The sequence below is a fragment of the Perna viridis genome, chromosome 6 (assembly GCF_037379345.1).
Source record: "Perna viridis isolate PV_CMFRI_1.1 ecotype Kerala chromosome 6, ASM3737934v1, whole genome shotgun sequence".
NCBI classification, from domain to species: Eukaryota; Metazoa; Mollusca; class Bivalvia; order Mytilida; family Mytilidae; genus Perna; species Perna viridis.
The window spans coordinates 30,452,379-30,476,467 of NC_142450.1; the positions used below are offsets into that span (position 1 = coordinate 30,452,379).

At 33.0% G+C, this 24,089-nt stretch overlaps 1 protein-coding gene across 3 annotated transcripts; it reads left to right on the forward strand.

The window, feature by feature from the left end:
* The first annotated feature begins 882 nt into the window (after positions 1 to 882).
* LOC148614512 (uncharacterized) lies at positions 883 to 23,682 on the forward strand. 3 transcript variants are annotated; one of them, XM_088588626.1, is made up of 4 exons: positions 883 to 1,207; positions 9,152 to 9,356; positions 16,303 to 16,380; positions 18,926 to 23,682. In XM_088588626.1, the coding sequence occupies exons 1-4, from the start codon at positions 1,118 to 1,120 to the stop codon at positions 20,884 to 20,886; spliced, it is 2,334 nt and encodes a 777-aa protein (XP_088444752.1). In that variant the 5' UTR covers positions 883 to 1,117; the 3' UTR covers positions 20,887 to 23,682. The 3 variants fall into 3 exon arrangements, with proteins under 3 accessions (XP_088444752.1, XP_088444754.1, XP_088444753.1); XM_088588628.1 differs by lacking the exon at positions 883 to 1,207 and adding an exon at positions 1,763 to 1,891; XM_088588627.1 differs by lacking the exon at positions 883 to 1,207 and adding an exon at positions 5,556 to 5,715.
* Positions 23,683 to 24,089: the final 407 nt, after the last annotated feature.

Below are 24,089 nucleotides of genomic sequence, written 5' to 3' on the forward strand. Positions count from 1 at the left end.
AAACCCTTCTTCATTCATTTTTTTCTGACAATACATTGCATCATGGATGTCGCGGAAGGAGAAAGAAAAATACCTAGACAAACCTTCAAATAATTTACATGAGAAACAAATCTTCGCTTAAAAGGTCTACGGAGGAGATTAGTATTTGTGAGGAAGCGGAACTGTCTTTTTAAAAATTTGAAATTCAAGAGGCACGTTAAAATTGAATAAATGTGGTGCTCAGTTTAAAAGAAAATGTCCGACGTCGATTGTTTTGTGACATTTTGGACAAACTCAACGACAACTGCATAGACTCTATCACTGACAATAATTATTTTTACAAACGTCAAAGATCGAATTACGATTAGCCCTACAATCTATGTACCTGCTTAGAATAAGTGGACCGAATCCTCGAACACGAACTATAACAAATCATGGTATACCAATACGATACCTCAGCTACAAAAACAAAGTTTAGCATAAAAAAAACCCGCAAAATCACTGATTATAATAAATACTAAAAGACGACTTGAAACAGAGTGATTCAGCAAAAAAGGGGTAACAAGTGCATATTAGTGTCCAACGATCTTGAGTGTTTATACTAAAACATAACTTTTTAAGTCGCATTCAAAGCACCATTTACAACCAACTTCTTCTAGTTGTATCTGACTAGATTCATTTATATATAAAACCAACACCGCTGTCCCTGTCTTAGGACCTCACAATCAAATCAAACAATCAGTGTAACAGATATCTACATACTGATGAGGCTGGCGAATCTTACTACATAGATATTGACTATATGCATCATCAGATCATAATACATCACAAAAACTAAACAATTATTAAACTTATTATTGATAAAAACTTTTCTACACATATTCACCAATCTTTGAGAGAATGCGGCGAATGTAAGCTGATCTCTACTTCGGCTTAACACGCCGTTTTCCTCAACATGCTCAGAATATTAATAGTATCAATACGGCAGATCGAGTTACAGTAGGCTCAGTTTACAATTCAATAAGGCTAGATTTGGCTTTAACTATTATTACATATGTGAAGGGGAAGCAGTGTTGTTTTATTCTGAGAAGGAGATACGTTTATTGTGTGTTGATGAATTTGTGATTATTTAAAAACAATGTCAGAAAAAACTGACGAGTGCACTCCATCGGAATCTATCTTGACAAACGTTCAGATTAAAGAGGAACCGAAGGACGGAGATATTAAAGTAGGTACTTCTATAACGGTAGTTTAATGCAATCAAATATGTTGCTAGCATACCGAGTAATGTAAACAGATTTTAAATTTATTTTTACGTAATTTAAAAAGTGTTTAAACTGATATCATCCTAAAACACCTCTTGTCTCAACTACTGAATCTAACTGGTTAACTGATTTTTTTTCAGCTAATTTTATTCTGTTAATTGTTGTAAGTTTTAACAATTCGGTTAACCCCTTGACCTTTCATTTAATTCTTTGTTATTTCGATTTTCATTTTTAATAAATCTGATATTATGGCACAGTACCAAAACTTTCCTCCCTCCCGCTAGTAACGAGAGAAACAGGCGATGAGGGCTAAACTACCATAGAATTGTACGTATTCGACACCAACTTTCAACATTTAATCTTTCTCGGATTGGGTTAATTTTAATTATGCATTTTTCTATTCATTTGTTTGTGTTTTATATATATGTGATAGGTCCTTTCGTTCAAAACAGGAGCATTCCATATTGCATATTTGTAAGTGAACATTAATTATACAGTAATTGCCAACAAACTTTACATGGGGAATCCTTCATACAAAAGCTGTAAAACGGTATAGGGGGAGGTCCAAAATATTGACTATAGCAGGCTAATGCAATCAATAACTTATTATACACAGGACGGATTTGAAGCAATTAACACCTATACAGGTAAGGAGAGAGGAGGCTCTTTTTTCTTGACTCTCTTAAAATGCTGTCAAGTCAAAATTTACTTTGAATAATGCTATTATCGGACCATTTTCTGGTACCTATACATTTGCGAGGACATCTAATACTATTTGTCTATGTTCGTTTAGGAATTGTGACATATTGTGATTGGGAATATTATTAAAATATAATGGGCCATACTCTATTGATTTAGCTTTTTATCCGATCTTCACTGACCATGTTACTGAATTTTCTATAAAGTAAACGGACAACTTTCCTTTTGGACAAAGTAATATTTATTCATTATAATATTCTGTTTTATTGAAAGGTATTGTAATGGAAACGTGAGACGTTCAAGACGATATATCTGCAGTTTAATGAAGCCTTAATTAATTCTAACTGTTGTAGTATAATGGCGTTAATTTATAAAGTTTTTTTTCTACAGTCGAACAAACTATTCTATTAATAGATCGATACAATTCGACCAAATACCACTTAATACCTTATATAACTCCCCTGATTAATAAAAATACATCCACAAAAATCAAAGACAAGTCAGATTGCATGATATCGGTGCATCAGATAGGCACAGTTTTAACAATTAATGATCTTGACAACTTAAATAACCATCTTTTTCTGTTATTTGCGTCATTTCTTGCATAAGATATTGATTTTCTGTCCATTTCAATTCTGGGGGAATGAAATATTGAAATTTATATCAGAAATGTGATCCTTTATAACGGCACAAAGTGAGACAATTATAAAATACATTCCACGGTTCTTGTTTGTCTTACTGATTTATTGAGTTGCTACGAAACCATAAAATTTTCTAGAAAATAGCCCTTAATTGAGAAAAATGACTTTTCCAATAGCATAATAGAATATTTAACTATTAATACAATTAGAGACGTTTTTATTTTGAAGTTACATTTTTATAAATCTAAAGGGGTTGTAAAAAAGAAGAGACAATTGACACACTTTTAAGGTCGACCAACTGAACGATAAAAGGAAGGGACAGATCAAACAAAAAGAGACGATGGAGCAAAAAAAAAAATCACAGTTAAGTGAATAAAACATATACATATGTGTAAGGCACTAAAACTACTGAAGGAGCAACTCGGACTTCTTTAGCATGAACAAAGTGCATCGGTAGAATAAGGTGTTATGTATTGCTAGACAACCTAAGGTACTAGATTTAAAATAAAGTGAAAATCAACTATCAGAAACCTATTAATTCCAACGTAAAAATGTGCTTTGTATTCCTCTACAAAAAAAGATACACTTTAAATATAGTATATAACTTTCTAGTTTTCTAAACCTAACTTTTAAAAAAAGTTGTCTGACGAGAAAAGGGCAATTTTTTCTCATGTATTAGAATGTTATCAGTCTGAGGAAACTAGAGAAGAAGAAATAAACACGGAGAAGGAAACACGATGAAAACACTCAGTTTACAGATAAGAGGAAATGTATATACAGGGTGTTGTATTTTTCATACATAGCAACATGAGAATTTGATAAAAGCTTTATAGAGTAAGACAAAACCATTCTCGCTGCAAAAACTTCAAGCAAATATACGAGAAGTAGGTTCATAATCGAAGACGTGAACATTTAAAATAAGTAATATCAAATGAAGTATATCTATAAAAATTGATATTGCACCTCCCCCTTTTTGGAGCACCTGTTAAAAGCACCCATAATTAGGGTTCATCAACTAAAGCTACTTCTTTAGCTACTGAGAAAAAATCCTTTTAGGGTAAACAAGTATGTTTGTTTGTTTATTTGTTTGTTGGGGTTTAACGTCCGAGCAGCAATATTTCAGCTATATTCAGACGAGGGTAAACAAGTATGAAGGTAAATGCCACTATACACTGAAACTTTCTTCTCATAACCTAAGTCCCTCTAGGACATCTTTTTTTCTAATGTCAAATGGACCTAGGATTTCCCCTCCTCCAATTTTCCGCTTGTGTCTACTTATATTTAGATATGTGAATTGAAGATAGGCGCATTGTTGTTATTAGTTTAGTATTTAGAGGCGTTTACATATCTATGTATGTGTTTCTAGTGTTGGATTGCTTTGAGAGGTGGGTTGGATCGCGTGTTATTTGCATCACCATTTATCCGTTTATAAACTATCGGGCATGCTTGTCACACATATAACAAAACACGTACTTCGTAAAGATTGTGTTCCATTTTATAATTTATTAAGAAAGTTTATTGATTGAGGAATTTGAGAAGGGGTCCAATTATGTCTTTCATTTTGTTCAAACAGTTATTTGTGGTTATAGTAGAGTGTTTTCTTGTATGACTCAGAGAAATTTTAAACGAATGAAATTCGATGATGTAAAGAGCGAAAATATGATATTTTAAATAAACAAGCTGAAATATATCCTTGAATTAAAAACCGGACCCGAGTGGCAATTTGACATTTCTGAACAGTTTTTAGTTTCATTCTGTTTCAAGATAATTATGTTGGTAATGCGCTTTCAATTGATGATTTCTAATTCACATAGTATCATATATCGCTAGATTGGCGTTGGGAAAATATTATTCATGTCTCAATTTTGTCGTATTATATTTGATCGGGATGGAATACACAAAAACATGTCGATACATATACTAAACATGTACATTATGTTTTTATAGTGTTTCTACATTAAGTACTTTGATCTGGCTTGAACGCGTGTTTACTTAGACCTAAATCTATTCTAAAGCAAATAAATTCAATGTACAAGATTTTTTTATCAAACTGGGGGCAATGTCATAAGAGGTGATACATTGAACAGAATATTAGATTCCTGCTCTGCAGTTTGCTGTATCCCAGGCTTAGTTTCTCATCTAATTATTTTTTAACTGTATCTATAGGGCCGAAAATAAATATCTCGTACCTTCTTTTTATAGAAGAAATAGGTAGGTTCTACGTAAAACAAGGGTCCGCGTTTGTTTCTGTAGACAACACTCGTTGTTTGGCACTAATACGGAAGACTCAAGCATAACCATTTCAAATCTTGAGCAGAACAGCGCACGAACTGCCCACAGGCCTGTATGTTGTGCACAATGAAAGAAAATATAGAGTATTGATCTTGGACACCTTGGACACTATACAGAATGACTCAGTTGGTAGCAATATAGATTCATTTTAAACAGAACAGAACAAGACTGTCACACGTCTAGCGAAAATCTCAAAAGGATTGAAAACTGCATGATGTGAATAAATTTCGTCTTTTCAGTCTGAAATGTATACGCCAATTTTGTTCAAGACTCAAAGAAATCTACCATATATCAAAGGATACTCATATTTAGCATTACAAAGTTTTACCCGACCCTGTAATAAATCAATATCCAAAGAATTCCTTCAAATATATTCAATTACATTTATCATTATATCATATTCAGTAATACTGCATATTCATGCGCGTCCGTTCACCTCTTTTGTCGACTTGTTCTTACCCTGTGATTTATGTAATTAAACCTTAATCGTCACACCTGTCTTAATTATCTTTAATTGTCATTCATGAACTACGTATCATACACCATATTAAATATCACCAATGCCTGTCTATAGACCTTAGTCGAATATCTCGTTACACTGCAGTCTTTTTATTATCAACTAACCAAATCCTCACGCTACCCGACCCAAAAATTATAAAGTTACATTTTTTGCAAGAATCAAATTCGTGTCGAGGTGATTAAATGCCTGACCAATCTTTTACTTTCAATCTAAAAGTCACTTTCAGTATAAAATTAAGGTATACATGTTTTACGGCTCGTATCTTCAATATCGTTGACAAAGTGGTAAACCTCATCGTCAGAGTGAGAAAGGAAGTAAGGTAGGACTATAACTTGGTTATATCATTCACAATATGTTAATACTTCGCTTTTTTTTTCAAACGTTAAGATACGGAAACGATCCGATCATTTGGGACATCGCCTACATTTATAATTCAATCATTTTCATAAAGATTTAACTGCATTGTGTTTAAAAGAACTTCATCTTAGATTACGGTTACCGAAAATTTCTTATATGTTTTAGTTTTTTTTTTTTTTTTTTGGTTTTAAAGAGATAAAACACGTCCAAAGAATAATTGTATAAAGCAACACATTCATAAATTTAAACATGTAAATCTTTTAGCCTAGTGGGTGCCTTAAGACTTAATTTGTGGTGCTTTCATATCTTTTTTGGACTTTCCCTATCTTTCATTTGGTCTTTTGGGTTGAACACGTAATACACATATCTTAGTTTTCTTGTAATTCCTATACACTAATGGTTCTGTCTTCAAAGTTTGCTAATATCTCCGAATCTATCTTCAACCCTTTATATTCGAGTCTTGAGTATTTGTATTTTTTTTTTTTTCAGTTTACCTCAGTTTAACTCTCTAAGAACTCCGTTACATCAGTTTTTCGACATAAACCAGTTCTGTAAATAGATGTGTAACCGTTTCATAGAAAAGTACAAATATTCGATCTCATATGTACCCCTACTTTTCATTTGATTGGAATAGTGAGAACTAACCTACACATAAAAAAAACAGTACGTGGTTAAGGGCATGCTTCTAGATGAACTAAAACGATTTGAACTTTGGTAAGAACTCATTGATTTTAGTAAGTCTTTTTTCAGTTCATTAAACTATTTACGGGATTTAAGTTGTTTTTGTTTGTTTGTTTGTTTGTTTGTTTTGTTTGTTGGTTTTTTTTTAAGAAAATTTAATTAGATTAACATTTTAGATACCGTTCCGGACAACCAACCAGCGTTTGTGGTATATGAAATATTGTAGTTTGCACGAAATGTCTCAGATCTAGGGTGAAAGCAGTATAACTGAAAGTAACGGAAAGGAACTGTTTAAAATGTGTTTTTCTTCTTGCATATATTAAGTCCGATTGATTTTGACTTGTTCTGCTGTAAACTAGCGATTCACAAAATTTAAAATTTACAGTGAAAGTGTTAATTTATATAGTCAATAAAACTTAAAAGATACTGTATCACAAACCATATACACAGTCACGAACTTCAAAGAATAATCAAGGGAACCAAGGTTATAGCGGTAATCAAAAGAATGTAATCCAGAGACAAAGACCAGACATGGAAAACAGACATACACAACAAAGAAAATAAAGTAACTAAAATCATACATACAAAATAACAAAAGAAATGCACAACACTTCACTATAAACCATATATACAGTCACGTACTTCGTGTGCTTAAAAATATTGCAACATACACTATATGCAGAGTCAAATACTTCAACAATACTGCATTAAATACATACTTCAACAACACTTCACCATACACCACTGATACAGTCAAGTATACTTCAACAACACTTCAACGTACACCACGTATACATACACTGCCTCAGCAACACTTGACCACACCGTACTTTAACAATAATTCACCAAAAACTAAGTACACAGTCATACACCTAACAAAAATGCATCATGCACAATATACACAGTCAAATGCTGGAACTTCAAATTTTTGTACTATGTACCAAATACATTATTAAGTCCTTTAACAATGTCTTCATACACCAAATACACAGTTGCATACTTCAAAAATACTGCACCATGCACAATGTACACATGCAGTCATGTACTATCTCATCCCATGATCGGTTGTATAAATATTGATTAATTATGATTAAACATTGCTACACAAGCATAAATTTAGGATGTATAAAAAACCGGAAGTAGAACAATGCATCAAAACTGTAATCAACAGAAGCCAGTATTGTTTATTGGTTAGGTCGACGGTCTTCTTAAACTAGTCAAATAAAAGCCGTTCTTTAAATGAAATGTGGAATCACCAATCCAACCGATTTTCCATCGATCATGTATTTACAATGATCAATAGGACTTTTATATATTCAACATTAGTCACTTAATTCTGCTGACTATATGATATGTACATCAAATTCTGTTCACAAAATTCAACGTGATATTAAGGAAAACCGATTTTTTAGCAACACCAATGTTCAAACTAAAGACAAAACCGAGAGAAAGAACAGCAAATAATTTTAACATGCAGCAATCTTTTAGAAATTGATAAAAACAGAGAAGCACGATACATGAACGTTAACTCTTGTGTAAACCATTAAGAAACAAAAAAGTGCATTTACTTACAATGAAACCAACGACTTCCCTGGTTCAGTTAGAATACGACCTTAAAACTGGCTGTTACAAATTCAATTGAAGACAGCAAGGTGTGGATTGACAATGATATACCAATAAGATAATTGTATCATCATGGACATGTGTATGTGGACCGGTGCACCTGGTCCATGCTCCTAGTTTTTAGTGGAGTCCGAGTCGCTCATTTACTTCTGTTACTTTGTATGTATGATTTTAGTTACTATATGTTCTTTGTTGTGTATGTCTGTTTTCCATGTCTGGTCTTCGTCCCTGGAATACATTCTTTTGATTACCGCTATAACCTTGGTTCCCTTGATTACTCTTTCAGAACCATTGATGTTGAAATTAGAAGATGGGGAATATTGAATTTTAACTACATGTTATATCTTGATTTAAATTCATTATATCGATCAATACTTAAAGTATATTTATTATATGATAATTATACATAATAATGAATTCACAATTTCAATTGATTGCGCGAAATATACTGTTAGCTGAATCAACTCCGGCAAAATTAAGTCATAGATCTGTCATTCATCCAATGTTTTGTTTATTATTGTTGGTTTATTATGAGGTGGATTTCGAATGGTACGATTTCGAACTGGTTAACCATAGCACAATTTGACACGGGTTGTAAAATTATAAATTAGATGAAATTTGATTATTTTGATTGTTCATATTTCTTCTACGTTTCATATGCTCGTATCAAGTTTCTTCAGAAATTTGTTATGACTGGTCAATGCTAGGTTGTCCTTGTATTTCGATACAGCATTGTATTGAATTTCAGACAGGAAAGCTATATGACCTCTAAATGAAGTGACAAGGTCATATGGTGCTGTCTTACCTCCCCTTGACACAACAGTTTCACGTGAGGCCCCCAATATAAAGTTTCTTATGAAACCCTATTTAAGCCAGCGATATTTTTTCATCATCTAATACTATTTCAATGCCTTTAACATCGAATAGTTTATTTGACTTTTGTAGTTAAAACTTGAAATTTCTATGGTTATCATTGGACAAAATAAACAGTTTAGGTAAGTAGTGATAATATCACGCTTCGTCATTAAGTTCCTTGGAATTACCTTTCAGATTGTAAGTTTTTGGGCTAATGTAGATGTTTTGCTTCATTTCAGGATTATGCCGAGCATACTATGAACGAACTTCTTGGTTGGTATGGTTACGATAAAGTCAACAGTACAGACACAGAAAGACTGAACCTTGAGCACTATACTACCGGAGAAAAAGACGACGCGATATCTGGGGCAGATGACGTCAGCCGAGACGGAAGTATTGATAGTGACGACAACGGTTCAGAAAATAGTGAAATATCTAGACTAAGTAAGTTAACCTTGCACTGTTTAGCCGAAAAATAAATATATGCTTATTGCATGAATATTTAAGGATTGTTATTTATTTTTACCAAATTTATAAACAAAGGTAAACTGTACCAAGAGTAATCGAGGGAATCAAAATTTTAGCGGAAATCAAAAGAATGTTATCCAGGGACAAAGACCAGACATGGAAAACAGACACATACAACAAAGAACATAAAATAACCAAAATACACACAATTAAAGTAACATAAATAAATGAGCAACTCGGACTCCACTAAAACTGGGAGCTTGAACAGCGTGCACCGAACCCCAACAAACAAACAAAAAAACAAACAAATTAAATTTAATTATTTGGAGTATCGTCTCGAGAAGCATTCTTACAATTTCAATAAATCTCAAACCAGCATTTATTTTTTTTAAAGATAAAATAGGTCTGTATTCTCAAGTAGAGGAAACATTATGGAAACCGAATTTGGCATGTGCCCACCCCCAACACACACACATACGGCCTGAATCTTCTATGGACACCTTCTATGGACATTTTCTGATGGCTTAAAACATATTTTTTGAAATACCTGCCGTTGATGATGTTATTAATTTGATGGTATATTTTGCATTTGTGTAAATGGGAAATTCATCAATTGTTTTTGTTGATCTATGGAGTAAATATTATGAAGCTATACAATGATAAAGTTTCTCTATGATTTGTAAAGTATATCTAACTACTTAAAATACCCTGTGAAACTTTATAGTTAATAGTTAAAAATGTATCAAAGATCAAAATTAATGGAGAATTCCCCGCGTTTCAAGTCTCAAGATCTAAATCATTGTAGAATTGCATTTTGGCACAGATCTTGCAGTATGCACAAGAAAATGCAAACCTCATGTTATGCCAATGAAACACTACACCGAACAAACAATTTCCCATTCGCCTTTATGATAACGTACAAACAGCAAGAAGACGTTCTGATTTCATCTCTTTGAAATATAGAATTTCATACCACTATATTTAGGGCGAAGCACGCAACATCGTTCCTCTTAATTATCTTGGTTACATCTAAGTGGAAGTATCATACACAACTCTACATGAAACATTTTCACAAAAATATGGGAAAATGAATAAGTAGACAGTAGTACAATATAATGGAAACATAAGGAGTGTAGATGAACGTGTAGATATATAATTTTGACAGTTCAGTACAAATTTAAAGGAAATAATACAAACTTAATCAAAAATCCCTCTGTTTAGATGACATCCCAACGCTGTAAATAATTTGGCACATATAATCGCTATTGTTTAGGTCTGCACAAATAAGTATTGCATTGCACGGCGATCTGATATGAATAGTTGTTATAGTTTCCGTGTAAGAATGTCTCTACGTCATTCTTTATTTCTGCTTTATTATGAATTTGAAAAAAAGAAATGCACTATGTCCATCTAAAGCACTATCGTTTTTTTAAAGCACACTCAATCAAAAAACTTATTATAAATATGAGCTACGCTCATTTCCTTCACCCCAAAACTGTATGGTCAAAATATTAAAAAGTCAAAGAAGAAGTTAATATGTCGCACGAGTCAGTCTGAAATTGAATTTTACGATATGGTAACCTATTAGAGCGTCGGTTCATTTATCAAGTGGCTGTGATTAATAGTTGCAGAGAAAACTAACAAAATAGTGCAGACAGTCGAACGGACATACGATCACAATATACCCCGCCTAGTAATAATGGAACGTTAAGAACAAGATGATAATGAGTATTTAGCACTTTGATGTTTGTTAGTTTTGTTTTGGGTTGCTGTTCACTACCCTTTGTCTTGTCGCATTTCCTTTACCCCCCCCCCCCCCCCATTTTTTAAACGAGCTATCCTATAGGCTTTTCGAGGGCTTGTCGATAAGCTACACGAATTTTTAGTTCCATGAAACTTCTCATAAGTATCCTTTTCATGGTTATGTTACTCCCAAACTAAATTCATTTCAAATTCATTGTTGAACATAACAAAAGGGGAAAAGAAGGGTCTTGAACTTGGAGGACGCTTACCTACCAGTGCATCTGGTTTACGCTCAATTTCTTTTGTTTTTGTTTTTTTTGCCAAATTCAAGTTGCTTATTTATACTACGGATTTATATAGCAATATTTCATATATATTCAGAAAATTCTATTCTCTATTAATTTTCAAAGTGTTGCTCTAGTTCAAGTCTGTATCCGACTTCAAAATATGCTTAGCTCCTTTGAAGTAACAAAAATTTAGACATATTTGAGCCCTATACATGTATACAAATTGAACTTCTGAGTCATAATGATATTACTAGGCCAAAAATATCATAGTATTCGACAAATCGATTTCTTTAGGTACCATTATACACATGGTTAGTTTTATACTATAAGAAATTATAATCGTCTGAATAGTCAAATTACCTTTTTTTATTTGAGCGTGTATGCATCTTCGTGCCACTGTACAAGTTTTTTTTTCATAATTACTTTGCAGTTTGACCCTGGACACTAAGATTTAATCGCCGTACCCACAATGGTAAAATTGGTAGTTCCAATTTCCTTAATTAGTGTACATTTTAACCTCTAAAACACTATCAAAAAATAGCTGCGCTAAAGCGAGTGATATATGCCCGTTAACTCAAACGGAAAGCAATCAGAAACAGGAAGGGATTTTCCTTTCGTGAAGTCAAACATTGTACTAAAGTTATTCAAAGTTACAGTACGACATGTGGACAGACGGACAGACAATGAAATACCATAATTAGTTTGTCCAAAACAGACGTATAGAAACCTCTGAGGCTACAAGTCTCATTATCTCAAACTGTTTTTTTTTTCACATTACAAATATAGAAGAGTCTCCTTTAATATAGCATTAAGCTAATGGAATAACTGCAAGGGATGCTGTCGAATCACGCAGAAATGTGTCTATATATTTTTTGGCATGTCGGAGTACTTATTTTTTAATTGCTAGAACCTTTGAGTGAATTTCATTTTCAGAAAACGTTTCAATTTACAACATATATGTGTAAGAACACTGTCGACTGAGGAAGTATTATGGAGGTCATTAAGTTTGTTCAGTTTATTAGTGTGTAAATACTGAAATATCTAGATTTATTAGATGTTTGTTTGATTACTATATTTAATTTGTTGTGCGATCTAGATACATATACTACTGCCTAATGGTAGTCTACTGAAATAACAGGAATCTTTCTTTTAACACTTATCCTGCTTCATTTACCCGAGATGTTCTAACGTTGTGGCTTTGTTTGTAGGTGACACTGCGGGGGATGCATTTGCAGTAAAACTTAGATTCACAATAAAAAAAAAAACGAAGAAATTGAAAACATTTTTTTTTCAGAAGATGAGTTCGTTTGCCACATCCATATACCTCCATTCCCATCTTTAGCTTATTTTTCTGTGGCATATACTGACTTTTAGACTAAAAAATGAAAGAACTGCACAGAAATAAATGAAAATTATGTAAATCTTCTGCATTCAAGGGACACCATTCAAATGATAAAACATGAAAAATATAATATATAATAACTATCATAACAAATAAACCCAACAGTACGAGTCTGCTTTTGAAAATAACTCTTAGCTTTGAAATAAGACTGTGTCTTCTTGTTTTACTTACATGCATAATAACAGTTTAAGGATGAACAAATACGTAAATCGTGGCAAAAGAGAATTCTATACCCTCTCAATGTTCTTAGGCAATTAACAGTGATCAAACTTCATAGATGTGGGGTTCTGTAACACAAAGAAACTACGAAAGCCGGGATAAAGTTACAAGTTTGATGTCTGTTTTAAACTAAACTGTTGTTGTTAACCAAATACGTTGTCAGTCATTTCGATGTTCTCTGCTTTTAAAGGTAATCTGACCGTACAGCCACAGCATCGTATGGCGAGATAAATTAACTATCGCTCAGATATGCGATATCCTTCTAAATTGATGATGAAAGTGTCAAGTAAGATAAAATTACACGATTTCCTTTCAAGTCAAATGTCATCGTTTTAATTTGAGTAAACTGAGATAAACTACCAGACACGGTAGCCTTCAATTAAGGGGATCTTTTTGTTGATTGGGGAAGTCAAATTCCTAAAATAATGTTAATGATTCTCGTCCGTTATCGGTGTAGGATGGACTTGAAAGGAAAGAAGGTTGTATACTAAACTCTACCACCTGCTGGACTGCAAGAGTAGAACATCGAATGATACTTGTCTTTTCTGAACCCAGGGTTCAGAATACGTGGAGGGATAAAATTTACTTGTCAATGATCTGTTATTTTTCTCTCAAGAACCGCTATTTGAATAAACATTTTTTCTTAATACTGTACACATCATTTAATTAATACAAGCTATAGTAACGTGAATCAGTGGCGTATCTAGAGGGGATTTAGGGGTTAAAACTGGCTTTTGGAAATTTTCGTTCATTTTGTTCAAACTTTGGGGAAGCAAATAATAGCCAGAAATATCATTTTTCTATTTCGAAGTCCCTGGATCCACCACGTTTATATCAAAATTAAATACTATGAGACAATTTACGCTATCGCATTAAAAGTTTGAGAAATAAGGATTTACATTGATGCATTAGGTAGTGAATGAATCCTGTCTAAACTGTACTCCTTTCAAAATAGAGGATTTGTTGAGTTAAGGTACGTGTTTACGGATTACAACACATCGGGACTTTAGAAGATGTCTTGTTTGAACAGGTGTCTGTTTTATTTAGTGTTTGGTTTAGACGTGCTTCATTATAATTTTTGATATTTGTGTGTGTGTGTGTTTTTTTTTTTTTTTTTTTGCTTTCTTTTTATCATGATTGACTTTATTTTAATACATGAAAGTACTTTAACAGTTGTTGAAAGAAGGGAAATAATTTTGATATAAGTAGTGACATACTTTTTGATATGCAATTGTTTTAGTTTATGATCAGGATTACTGTATTTATTTTCAAAAAATGATCACTCATGTTGCGCATTGAGTATAGTTAAATCCTTGCGTTCTACGACCCTCGTGAGTAGTAATTTTAACCAAGTTAACTTAATCCTATAATATTCAATGAACATAGTTCTCGGAGAGGGTCATGTACTTTCAGATAGGGGCGAGAAGCTGCCAAATCTAGTACATGTACCCACCCTCATCATATATTGAGGATCATCAAAATGTATATCTTGTCACATAAATTGCCATACGAAAAAACTTGTTGGCACTTTAAATTTAAACTGAATAAATTGTGCATCCACACCATTTTTGACACGGTGTCTTGACAATAAGATATGATATCTTCTTCAGATCTGTAAATTGCAAATTAACTATTCCAATCTAAAAATGCACAGCCTTATCATATAATAACAGTCCGATTCTTCTATCCCTATAATATAAGCCGAAACATGAAAAGGATATATTTTCTTTCACATTGCATATTGGAAGTTACCCCCCTACCCCGAGCTACACTTATGCAGATAGATTGATGTAAAAATAACTTGTGTTTCGTTACCAGCTATCCCATCATCAATAGAACTTAAAACTGGTTATGACATTTATTTATTTTGACCTTTTTGAATGAAACGATACTTGCTGAATTATAGAAAGTCCCTAATCGAAGTTCAACTTCAAACCGTACTAACTCTTTGTACTAGTTGTACGTGTAATCATCGATTAAAAAGAATGGGTTCAAAAATGCGCACAATTAAACAAGCAAATATCTTGTAATTTATGACATCTACTCTTTTTATGTCTTTAGAAATTTACTTGTGAATTGCTTTTGTCCTCTTTCACAGATTGATTTGTCATCACAATGTAAGATACCACAGTTACATACAGATAAAGATCTTGTAATTTATCGTCAATGTCGTGACAGGAGGATGGAGATATTAGCTCATAGCTACCCGACGCTTTGTTGGCTGTAATCAATCCTTCTCCTGTCTGTCATGAACAAGGGTAGATTACCGAGTGACCTCCCTTTCCCTTAACAATTAATCATCAATTCAGGCAGTTGGCGCGCTGTGTCAACGTCAGCAAGGTGTTTTCATTTGATAGCTTCATCTGTTAAATTTGAAGAAATAGAAACCCCATCCACTTTGTCAAAGTTTCATATAATTGAATATCGAATTATACACTGGGCATTTGAAGATAATGTTAAATAATGCGAACAACTTAACTACTGCAACGATGTAGTTTAATTGACTATCAAATTTTAGGAGTCAGTGTAGGGGAGTCTAAAGTTTTATTTATTCTGTATTAACTTTGCTGTTACCTCGTCTCATGTTGCCTTAAAATGTTCCAATTATTCTTATATCAGATTTAACAAACATCTTGACTGGTGGATTTTTCTAAAAATAATCCTAATTTGCGAAACGACGCATAAACACATCAGTCGAAAATAATATTTGAAGAAATTTGATTCATCTCCGATAAATTTCAAATGACTTTTGACAGGAAAGCTGGGTATGGTCAAACCGGTGGCTTCAGATTTCTTTTTTAAAAAATCACGCACTTATAGTATGTTGTAGAAATGCGCCTGAAAACGAAAAGAATATATTGCATTAGGCAACAAATCCAGAATTCAATAAAACAATCATAGAGAAAAAAGATAAATGCACGGTGACGCACCTAAAAACTTACTAGAAAAAAGAAATTGAACAATTATCAATAAGCTAGTGTTTGTCTAACAATCATGATAGTAATAAACATCTTCTGTAAAATAAGATTTGTTATTAAACATACAATTTTCATGGAGGGGGTTTAAGCAAGAAAGAGGAATACATAATTTCATGATTTTTAATTAGGTCGTAATATTTTTTTTAAGTACGCAGTTTTATAAACTCTATGGTATTGGTTCAGTGTGCATTCTTTTAGCAATTCTAATTCAATTTGAAAAGTCACCATAACTACCATAAGTCTATCGCATTCTAAGAAGGTTAAACAATTGAATCCTGTTTTTCATTCAACAGGTAGGGATAGTCAAAATAGTCTTGCTGCACAGCACAGGAACTTGGTCAGTGCTCTAACTAAGAAACACAGACTAACAGGTATGGTGACTAAAATAGAAGGATTTTATTTTTACATTAATAGATACATGTATGACATGAGCCAATCGATATGTTTGTAGATATAGAAGGACTCATACTAGTCTTAGACTGGAGAATATCGAGTTAGATTGTCCATTTCTCCCCGCTCCCCCCCCCAAAAAAAAAAAAAAAAAAAAAAAATTCTAATGGTTTTTCAACGTTTCCGTTCTGTTGGTTTTTTTTTTATTTGTCTATGCTACATTTTATTCTCCCTGGCCCTTGGCACAAAATTTTGGACTCATGTTGCGATAAAATATGGTATCTTATCTTCCATTCTTATGTAGATAGAGAACAAAAACAAACAAATGCATTTTTTCACACTATCAGAAATTTGTTTCCCCCCTTTTTTTTTTTTTTTGCTCCTCTTTATTTTTCATACAAAACTGTATCTATGGTGAACCACAAAAACACCACGGAATTCGCACTCTAACGGTATTCTTTGACAGTAATTTGACCGGGTATGTCTGGCAAAAAGATAGAACATAAATTTAACGAACACTGGAAGAAACGTGCATTCAAAGTAACGGGAAATCTTTCACTAAACATTGTACCAACTGTAAAAATATCATATTTCTATTATTTCATATACATTAATTTTTACTTTATACATGTATAGCTACTCTTTTTGATGTCAAATTTAGGTTAAATTCATGTACATGTACATTTCAAATTGTGTCAGTAGATTGAAACTCGATGCTTTTTATAAACTAAACCTGCAATAAGAGCTTGTGGTATTTTCCAAAAAAAAGCATAAATTTAAGGAATATCAAAACGCAGCAGGTGGAAGGAACACGATTTGCTTCATATGATTCACACGAAATTAAAATCTCGAAATTTAGAATAAGTAATTAATAACGAATAGTTTCAAATTGAAACCTTGTGGTGTTCTGTAGATAAACAGAATATGAAAAGTCACTAATGATCTCAAAATCTAAAAAAAACCACGGCTAATCTCATATTTTAACGATTGGTAAGAAAACGCTTTTTTAATATGTTAGTTGAAACTTGACAATTTCATAATTATTATGATAGGGTGAAATAGGACACGCGATACTATACTGCTATCCTTGCCTGGCGTGTACTGTCTTTTTAAATTACATACTGAAGGGTAATTTTATCCATAAAATTCAAACTAGGGATATTTGAACTGTACCAAAATAGGCTGTATTTAATCGGGCCTGATCAATACGGAGTAGAATTTCTTAACCCCATCGGATCAAATTCAAGTGATTCGATGTATTGGTCTTTGTCAAGCAACCCCCAGCTGAAACTGATCCGCTACGATAACACATGACATTTGAGACCCGTGCGATTGAACCCTATCGTCTGCTCAGTGGAATCAGTTTCAAAATTCCCTCCGTCTTCAAGCATTTCAAAAAGGTCCCAGTTTTCTCACAACTTAAACATTTTGATTAAAGAATAGATGTTTTGTCATGGGAAATTAGTATAAGTAACATGACACCTTAAATCATTATTTGATAAACACCATTTGGTCTTACGTTTGAAAAATATACGCATATTTTAAAAGAATTTTTAATACAAAATAAGTTTGATCTTTAAAATAAATATATCGCTTTACATGAACTCAGACAAACCATATACCTTACAAAAATTCTTCTTTACTTGATCCAGTTGCGGTTTCAGCATTAAAATAGTTAAAAAGAATGCTGTCAATTTCGAACCCGGACGACTGGTATATCACATATATCTATTTTAGTGCTCAAATGTATCAAAATACTCCATCCATATCACAAAAATTGTTAAACAAAGATGTCGTATTACATAAAACCGACTGTCGGTCGTCCAAGGACTTAACTAAAGTGGAAACAGATGAGTAACAAACAAACGCACTCACCAAAAAACCACAAAACCAAAACGGTCAGGAGACCCCCACTAAATACCGGAATGAACCCAAATTCTCTGGAGTTCAACTTGATACAATTCTCCATTGTATGCACTGTAAAAATATCTATATCATATCTATGATATAAATCTGTTCACAATCAATCTGCTTTACCGCAGATGGATAGTGGGTGTATGTTTGATAGTAGAATGTAAAGTTATAGCGTCAGTTTATTACAGAAGGACTCCTAGCAAGTTAAATGACTACTTGCGGCGTCAGAAAATAGCCCATTATCAACTGATGTTGCTGCAGTAATTTAGTTTATAAAACACAATACTTATCACTAAGACATTATAATCACTCACATTGAAAAGTAAAAAAAAGGGTTGCACTGGTCATTTTAACGTGTTTGTTTTATTTTGATTGTATTCTGAAGGTAATGGCAGATTTTGGCATTCGGTAGATAGTCCTGCAGTGTTTTTTTTTTCAACTATTTTCCTTAAAAATCCTGTTCATCGACATAGTAATCTTTCATTTCTTTCAAATTTTACGCTTGTTCGCAAAATCAACAAAGAGATATTTTATTTCAGGATACGATACATTCTTCTATATTCCGTTTTATTGTAAACGTTTTAAAACTTGTCTTACCGTTTCTTCCTTCAGGTGCTCCTGAAGGAACCCTCCCTGCTGAAAAAGTTGTGTGTGCTTGGTGCCAAAAGAATGGGACAAGACTTTTTACTTTGAAAACCTCTTCGGGAACTAAAGCTTTTTGTAGCGAGGTTTGCTTTACTCAGTGTCGACGAGCATCATTCAAAAAGAACAAGGTTTGTGATTGGTGCAAACACGTGCGTCATACTGTTAATTACGTAGATTTTCAAGATGGTGAACAACAACTACAGTTTTGTAGTGCAAAGTGCTTAAACCAATACAAAATGAGCATATTTTGTCGTGAAACCCAAGAACATTTGAAACAAATTAGGTCTCCATCCGATATAAAAAAGTCAAAGAGCAACAATGACGAACAGATTCTTATTACACCCGAACTTTGGCTGAAAGATGGCAGCAAAATTGATAATTCAGAAAAGGAAAGTAAACTGTCAGTTGTGGATAAAGATCTTGACAACAAACACAGACATTCAAAAGCAGAAAAAAATGATAGTGAAACTTTATCACGCGACAGATCCTCATCTCACCTGTCAAAATCCCTTCCAGACAGACTATCTCGTGAAAGAAGACGTTCAACACCAAAGGAAAAGTCATCTACCCCGATTTCTGCAGTAACGTCGGATCTTGGATCAAACATGCCCCAAGGTATAACGCCCGTCCCACCGGGAAATATGCCTGCTTTGTCCCAATTAATACCACCCCAGTTGTGGAATATGTTTGCTCCAACAATGCCACAGTTTGGTGGAATGCCACCGTGGTTTTACCCTGGATTTATACCACCAATGCAAGGTATGATGCCACCCAATTTCCCAATGGATGGGGTAAGAAACGGGAATGAAATCTCGGCACAACACCCACCTGTCTCACCAGTAGTAAGCGAAGATTCTATCCCAGAGGTTAACGAAACAAGAAAACTCATGAATGGAAATAAAAAACCTCATCAATCTAGCAAGAGAACTTCAAATTTTGCAGACCAACAATTTTCGCATAGCCAACAGGGAAACAGTAATGCCAGTAGATCTGTTAACAACTTTCCTCACCAGCCGCATGGCAACAGGAATGGAATACCACCTGTTACAATGATTATGCCAGTCCCGGTGGCACTCCCTTTTCCCGTGCCAATACCCCTACCGTTACCACTTACAATGGAAAAAATCATGGAGGTTTTTGATAAGAAAAACAATGATGATACTAAAATAATTTCCGAAAAATCTTTATTAAGTGATTTTGGAAACCACATGAATGGAGATTCTCATCATGTTCAGTTGTCTTCGTCAAATTCCGAAGGACACAATTCATTAGCATCATCTGTTCTCTTTAGACAAACACCACACAAGCTAAAAAGTGACATAAATGAAAATGAAACAACTCCTGCTGGCCGTTTATCTTGCAATTCATGTCTCACAGAAAGAAGTGCGAGTCCTAACTCAGTTTCAGATGACTCTTCTACTCTGTACGATTCTCGTTTGTCTCTCTCATACGACTATTCACAAATGCGAAAAAGAGGACTTTCGCCTGATGGATCTCTCGATTTAAGCAAAAGATCAAGAATATCGATTCCTTTAAGTAACAGCAGTAATAGCTGTGATGCAGCTATGGATCTTACAAAGGACAGCAATGTTGGCAGATTAAAAAGTGACTCTGGGAAGGAAAATCGTGAAATAAACGATACGTCATCGGTTCAAAGTGACCCGGAAGGACAAAACGGTGACGGTAAAGAACCGAAGATACATATTATCACACCACGTGACGACCCGCCATTATCACAGCAACTTCCTCTTGCACCAGCTGATCACAAATACTCAAACAGACGTGGACTGATATTGGATATTCCATATAATCCCAGACGATCTCGAAGTCCGTCTCCGGAAAGGAGACCATATGTAGCACGAGATTATCGCGCTGACCGGGGAAGAAGAAGAATTGTGCATGGTATTCGCAACATTAAATCAAAGTAGTTTATATATATTATTGTCATATAAGTATTGTTTGCATTATAATATCGCGAATATATAGCATTAATTTCAGTGATGCATGCCAAATCCTTCCCCTGGTGATAAATTTAACAAAAACAAAATTTTTAAAACTTTAATGTTTTAACTTAGATGTCCTTCGTTTTAATGAAGTACGCAATATAACATTAGGATTCAAATATTTTTCATTGTATTTCGCTATGTTTACTTAGACAATACAATTTAAATAAGTCTTTAATTGCAATACTGCTCAGAAATTTTGGTTTGTGTCCAAGTAATTTGATTCTGTCTGCCTACATAAAGAAACAGAACAGAACGCACCAAACAGCACAAAAATCTCTCATTTTTCCAATATTTATTCACGCACAAGGAGTAGAAACAGTTTGATACATTTTTGGCCTTTCTTTATAGAAAACTTTTCATGGACATACCTTGTGGTCTTGTTAGTTTTAGGGACTTTCCAAGTCTATAGCTACAAACTAAAGCAAGCTATTAGTTTAAATTGTGCACCATAGAAGAAAATTTGAAACCTTCAAGAGAAATAAGGTTTATTAATGCACCATATGTACTCAGAATTTAGGCCTAAATAGTATTTACTATGCCTCGTCCTTTGATCGCATCAAATGATGCTTCAAAGAAATAGCTAGTCACGTATATTACTTATTAAACAAAACACTGTAATTAATGTACTAAAATTCCTTTTTAATAAGACACCGTTGACTTAATATCAAATTTATATTAAATCAATTGATCATTATTTCTTAAATGGGCGACATTCAATATTTGTAAAGTTTGAAATTTCATCCTTTAATGGTCGTTATTTGACGTCTTCTGTGGTTCAATACAAAAGTGATGATGTCTGAAATCTGAGATATGTCTGAATGCCACAATAATCAAATATGAGTAGGTAGAGGAGAAATAAAAAGACCCGATAATAAAAAAAAATGCGATGCATATAAAAATATATGAAATTCAATACCCGTTGATGAATTGGAAACAACACATTTTATGGGTCGTAACAATAGATTTATTATGTAATATTTAAGGTTATGTAACTGGATAATTATCTAAAATCTAAAATCCCTTTTGTCTATTATTGCGATTTATAACGATCTGATAGCAAAAGTGCATATTACTGAACTGTTAAAAAATAATGCCCATAACGTTTTAATGATTAATTTAAAAGTTTTTTTTCAAATAACAAAATTAAGGATCATGGATGACATTGATTGAATACTATCTGGCACTTTGAAAGACTATTTCTGTGACTAGTGTAGCAGGAATATATAATAGATAATAATAATAATATTTTGGATTGTTATTTTATTCAATACCAAAATAATGCTACTATCATTTAAGATTGCACATTTAAGACAAGGTAAAAAATGTTTTGTTTTTTTTAAATATTGTAAATTGCTTTGTGAATATTGCAATAGGCAAATAACTGGTCGTCGCTATTTTAAACCAAACGAAGAAGCTGTAAGCATTATGTTTGTATAAACAGAAGATGCATGAAATAAGCTTAGTAAATTAAAAGTCCCAGCGTCCATAAATTGCATATCCGTTTTTTTTGTTTTTGTTTTTTTTTTTTTTGTTTTTTTTTTTGTTTTGTTTTTTTTCTGAATGAATTGAATTAAATCAGTATAAGCGACGGTCGAATGGACATTGTGTTGATTCAGCAGATGAATCAAGTGAAATAACATTTCAAGGCAATTGTTCCTTCACAAGCATGCGTGTATGGTTAATGACAATACACGTTAAGTATCGACTTTCAAATAGTGCTATCTACCGGTTTTATTTTTTATAATTGCTCTAAAACAATGTACAAAATTCAATAGAATTTATTATTGATACAATAAGGTTATGGTTTAAGAACAAAATGACAGACTAGAGAAGTGTCATATTCATTTTTATAGATATCTTATCAACTTTCCGTATTGTCTCCATTTATGTCGGGGCTTTACAAAAATTTTATTACTAAGTACAAAAAAGAATCTTGTAATAGGAATATTCAAAAAATGCATTACATCTGAAAAGTGATTGTCTTTGAAATGCCATAAATGGAAGTTTTTGTTCTCTTTTGTGTTTTGTCTTGAAAATTGTAACAAACAGATAAAATATTTAGTAAATGAAATATCATATTACCTTTTTGAAATGTAATACTACTTTTTGGTGATATTTTCATTGTTAGACCGTCGTATTGATTTTTGCTTAAAAATACAAGTACTACCTTTCGATGTATGATATGGCTTCAATTTAAAACGACTACTGTTTTTGAACAAAGAGAATTTGAAGTTGTCAGGCGAGCGATTCGGGCTCCCTAGAGCCTCAAGTTTCACAATAAAAATATACTTCTGATATTGTTTATTGAATTGTAAAAGAATTACCTCATCTAAGTGCTATATAATCGTGCGTGCAATATATCCACCCGTTATTTTTTTCAAAGCTTGCAAAGATGGATAACTCGTGTTTTAACGAGTAATCTCTTCTCATTTGAAATTGTTGTCCAGTGGCAGATGAATGACAAATATTTTTAGATAATAATTATTCTCGGTACTATTATGTCTTTTACCCTTGCAGTCTTACTTAATTACAATGTGCAAATAGTTTTGGAACGCCTACTTATTAACTACCCCAGTTAAATCTTACCCCTATTGCATGTCACGGATTATTGAGTTTAATATATTATATGTTTATGTTACCCCAATGCTTCACTGCTGCAATGTGCGATTATTTTATTGATGTTGAGTTTTATTGTGAAATAATAACTTTAAAACAAAACGTTTCCTGTTTGATTTACCAACACAAAATTGTTATTGACCATGAGTATTTTGTGACTTTAATGCATTTTACTTTTTGTACTCAAGTTGTTATACACAGCTTTAAACAAAAAATAAAGAATGCGGGGATTGGGATAAGAAAGGACCCTGTGCTTTTTATCATATTCCTGCTGAAAATGCCTCATTGAAATCATAATTTTTCATTACGAATGTTACAGAATGGCCCATTCAAATTCTGAAGATCATTAAAAATGGCCCATTCTCAAAATTTTAATCCAAATCTACTCTACGTTTGGTATAAATATGACAAATATAGCAAAAAAGAATTTTAATTACTGAAGAGCGTCATCGAGGAAAAGGCATAACTGTTAATTAAAAGATCTAACGCACACTTGACTGTTTCTTAAT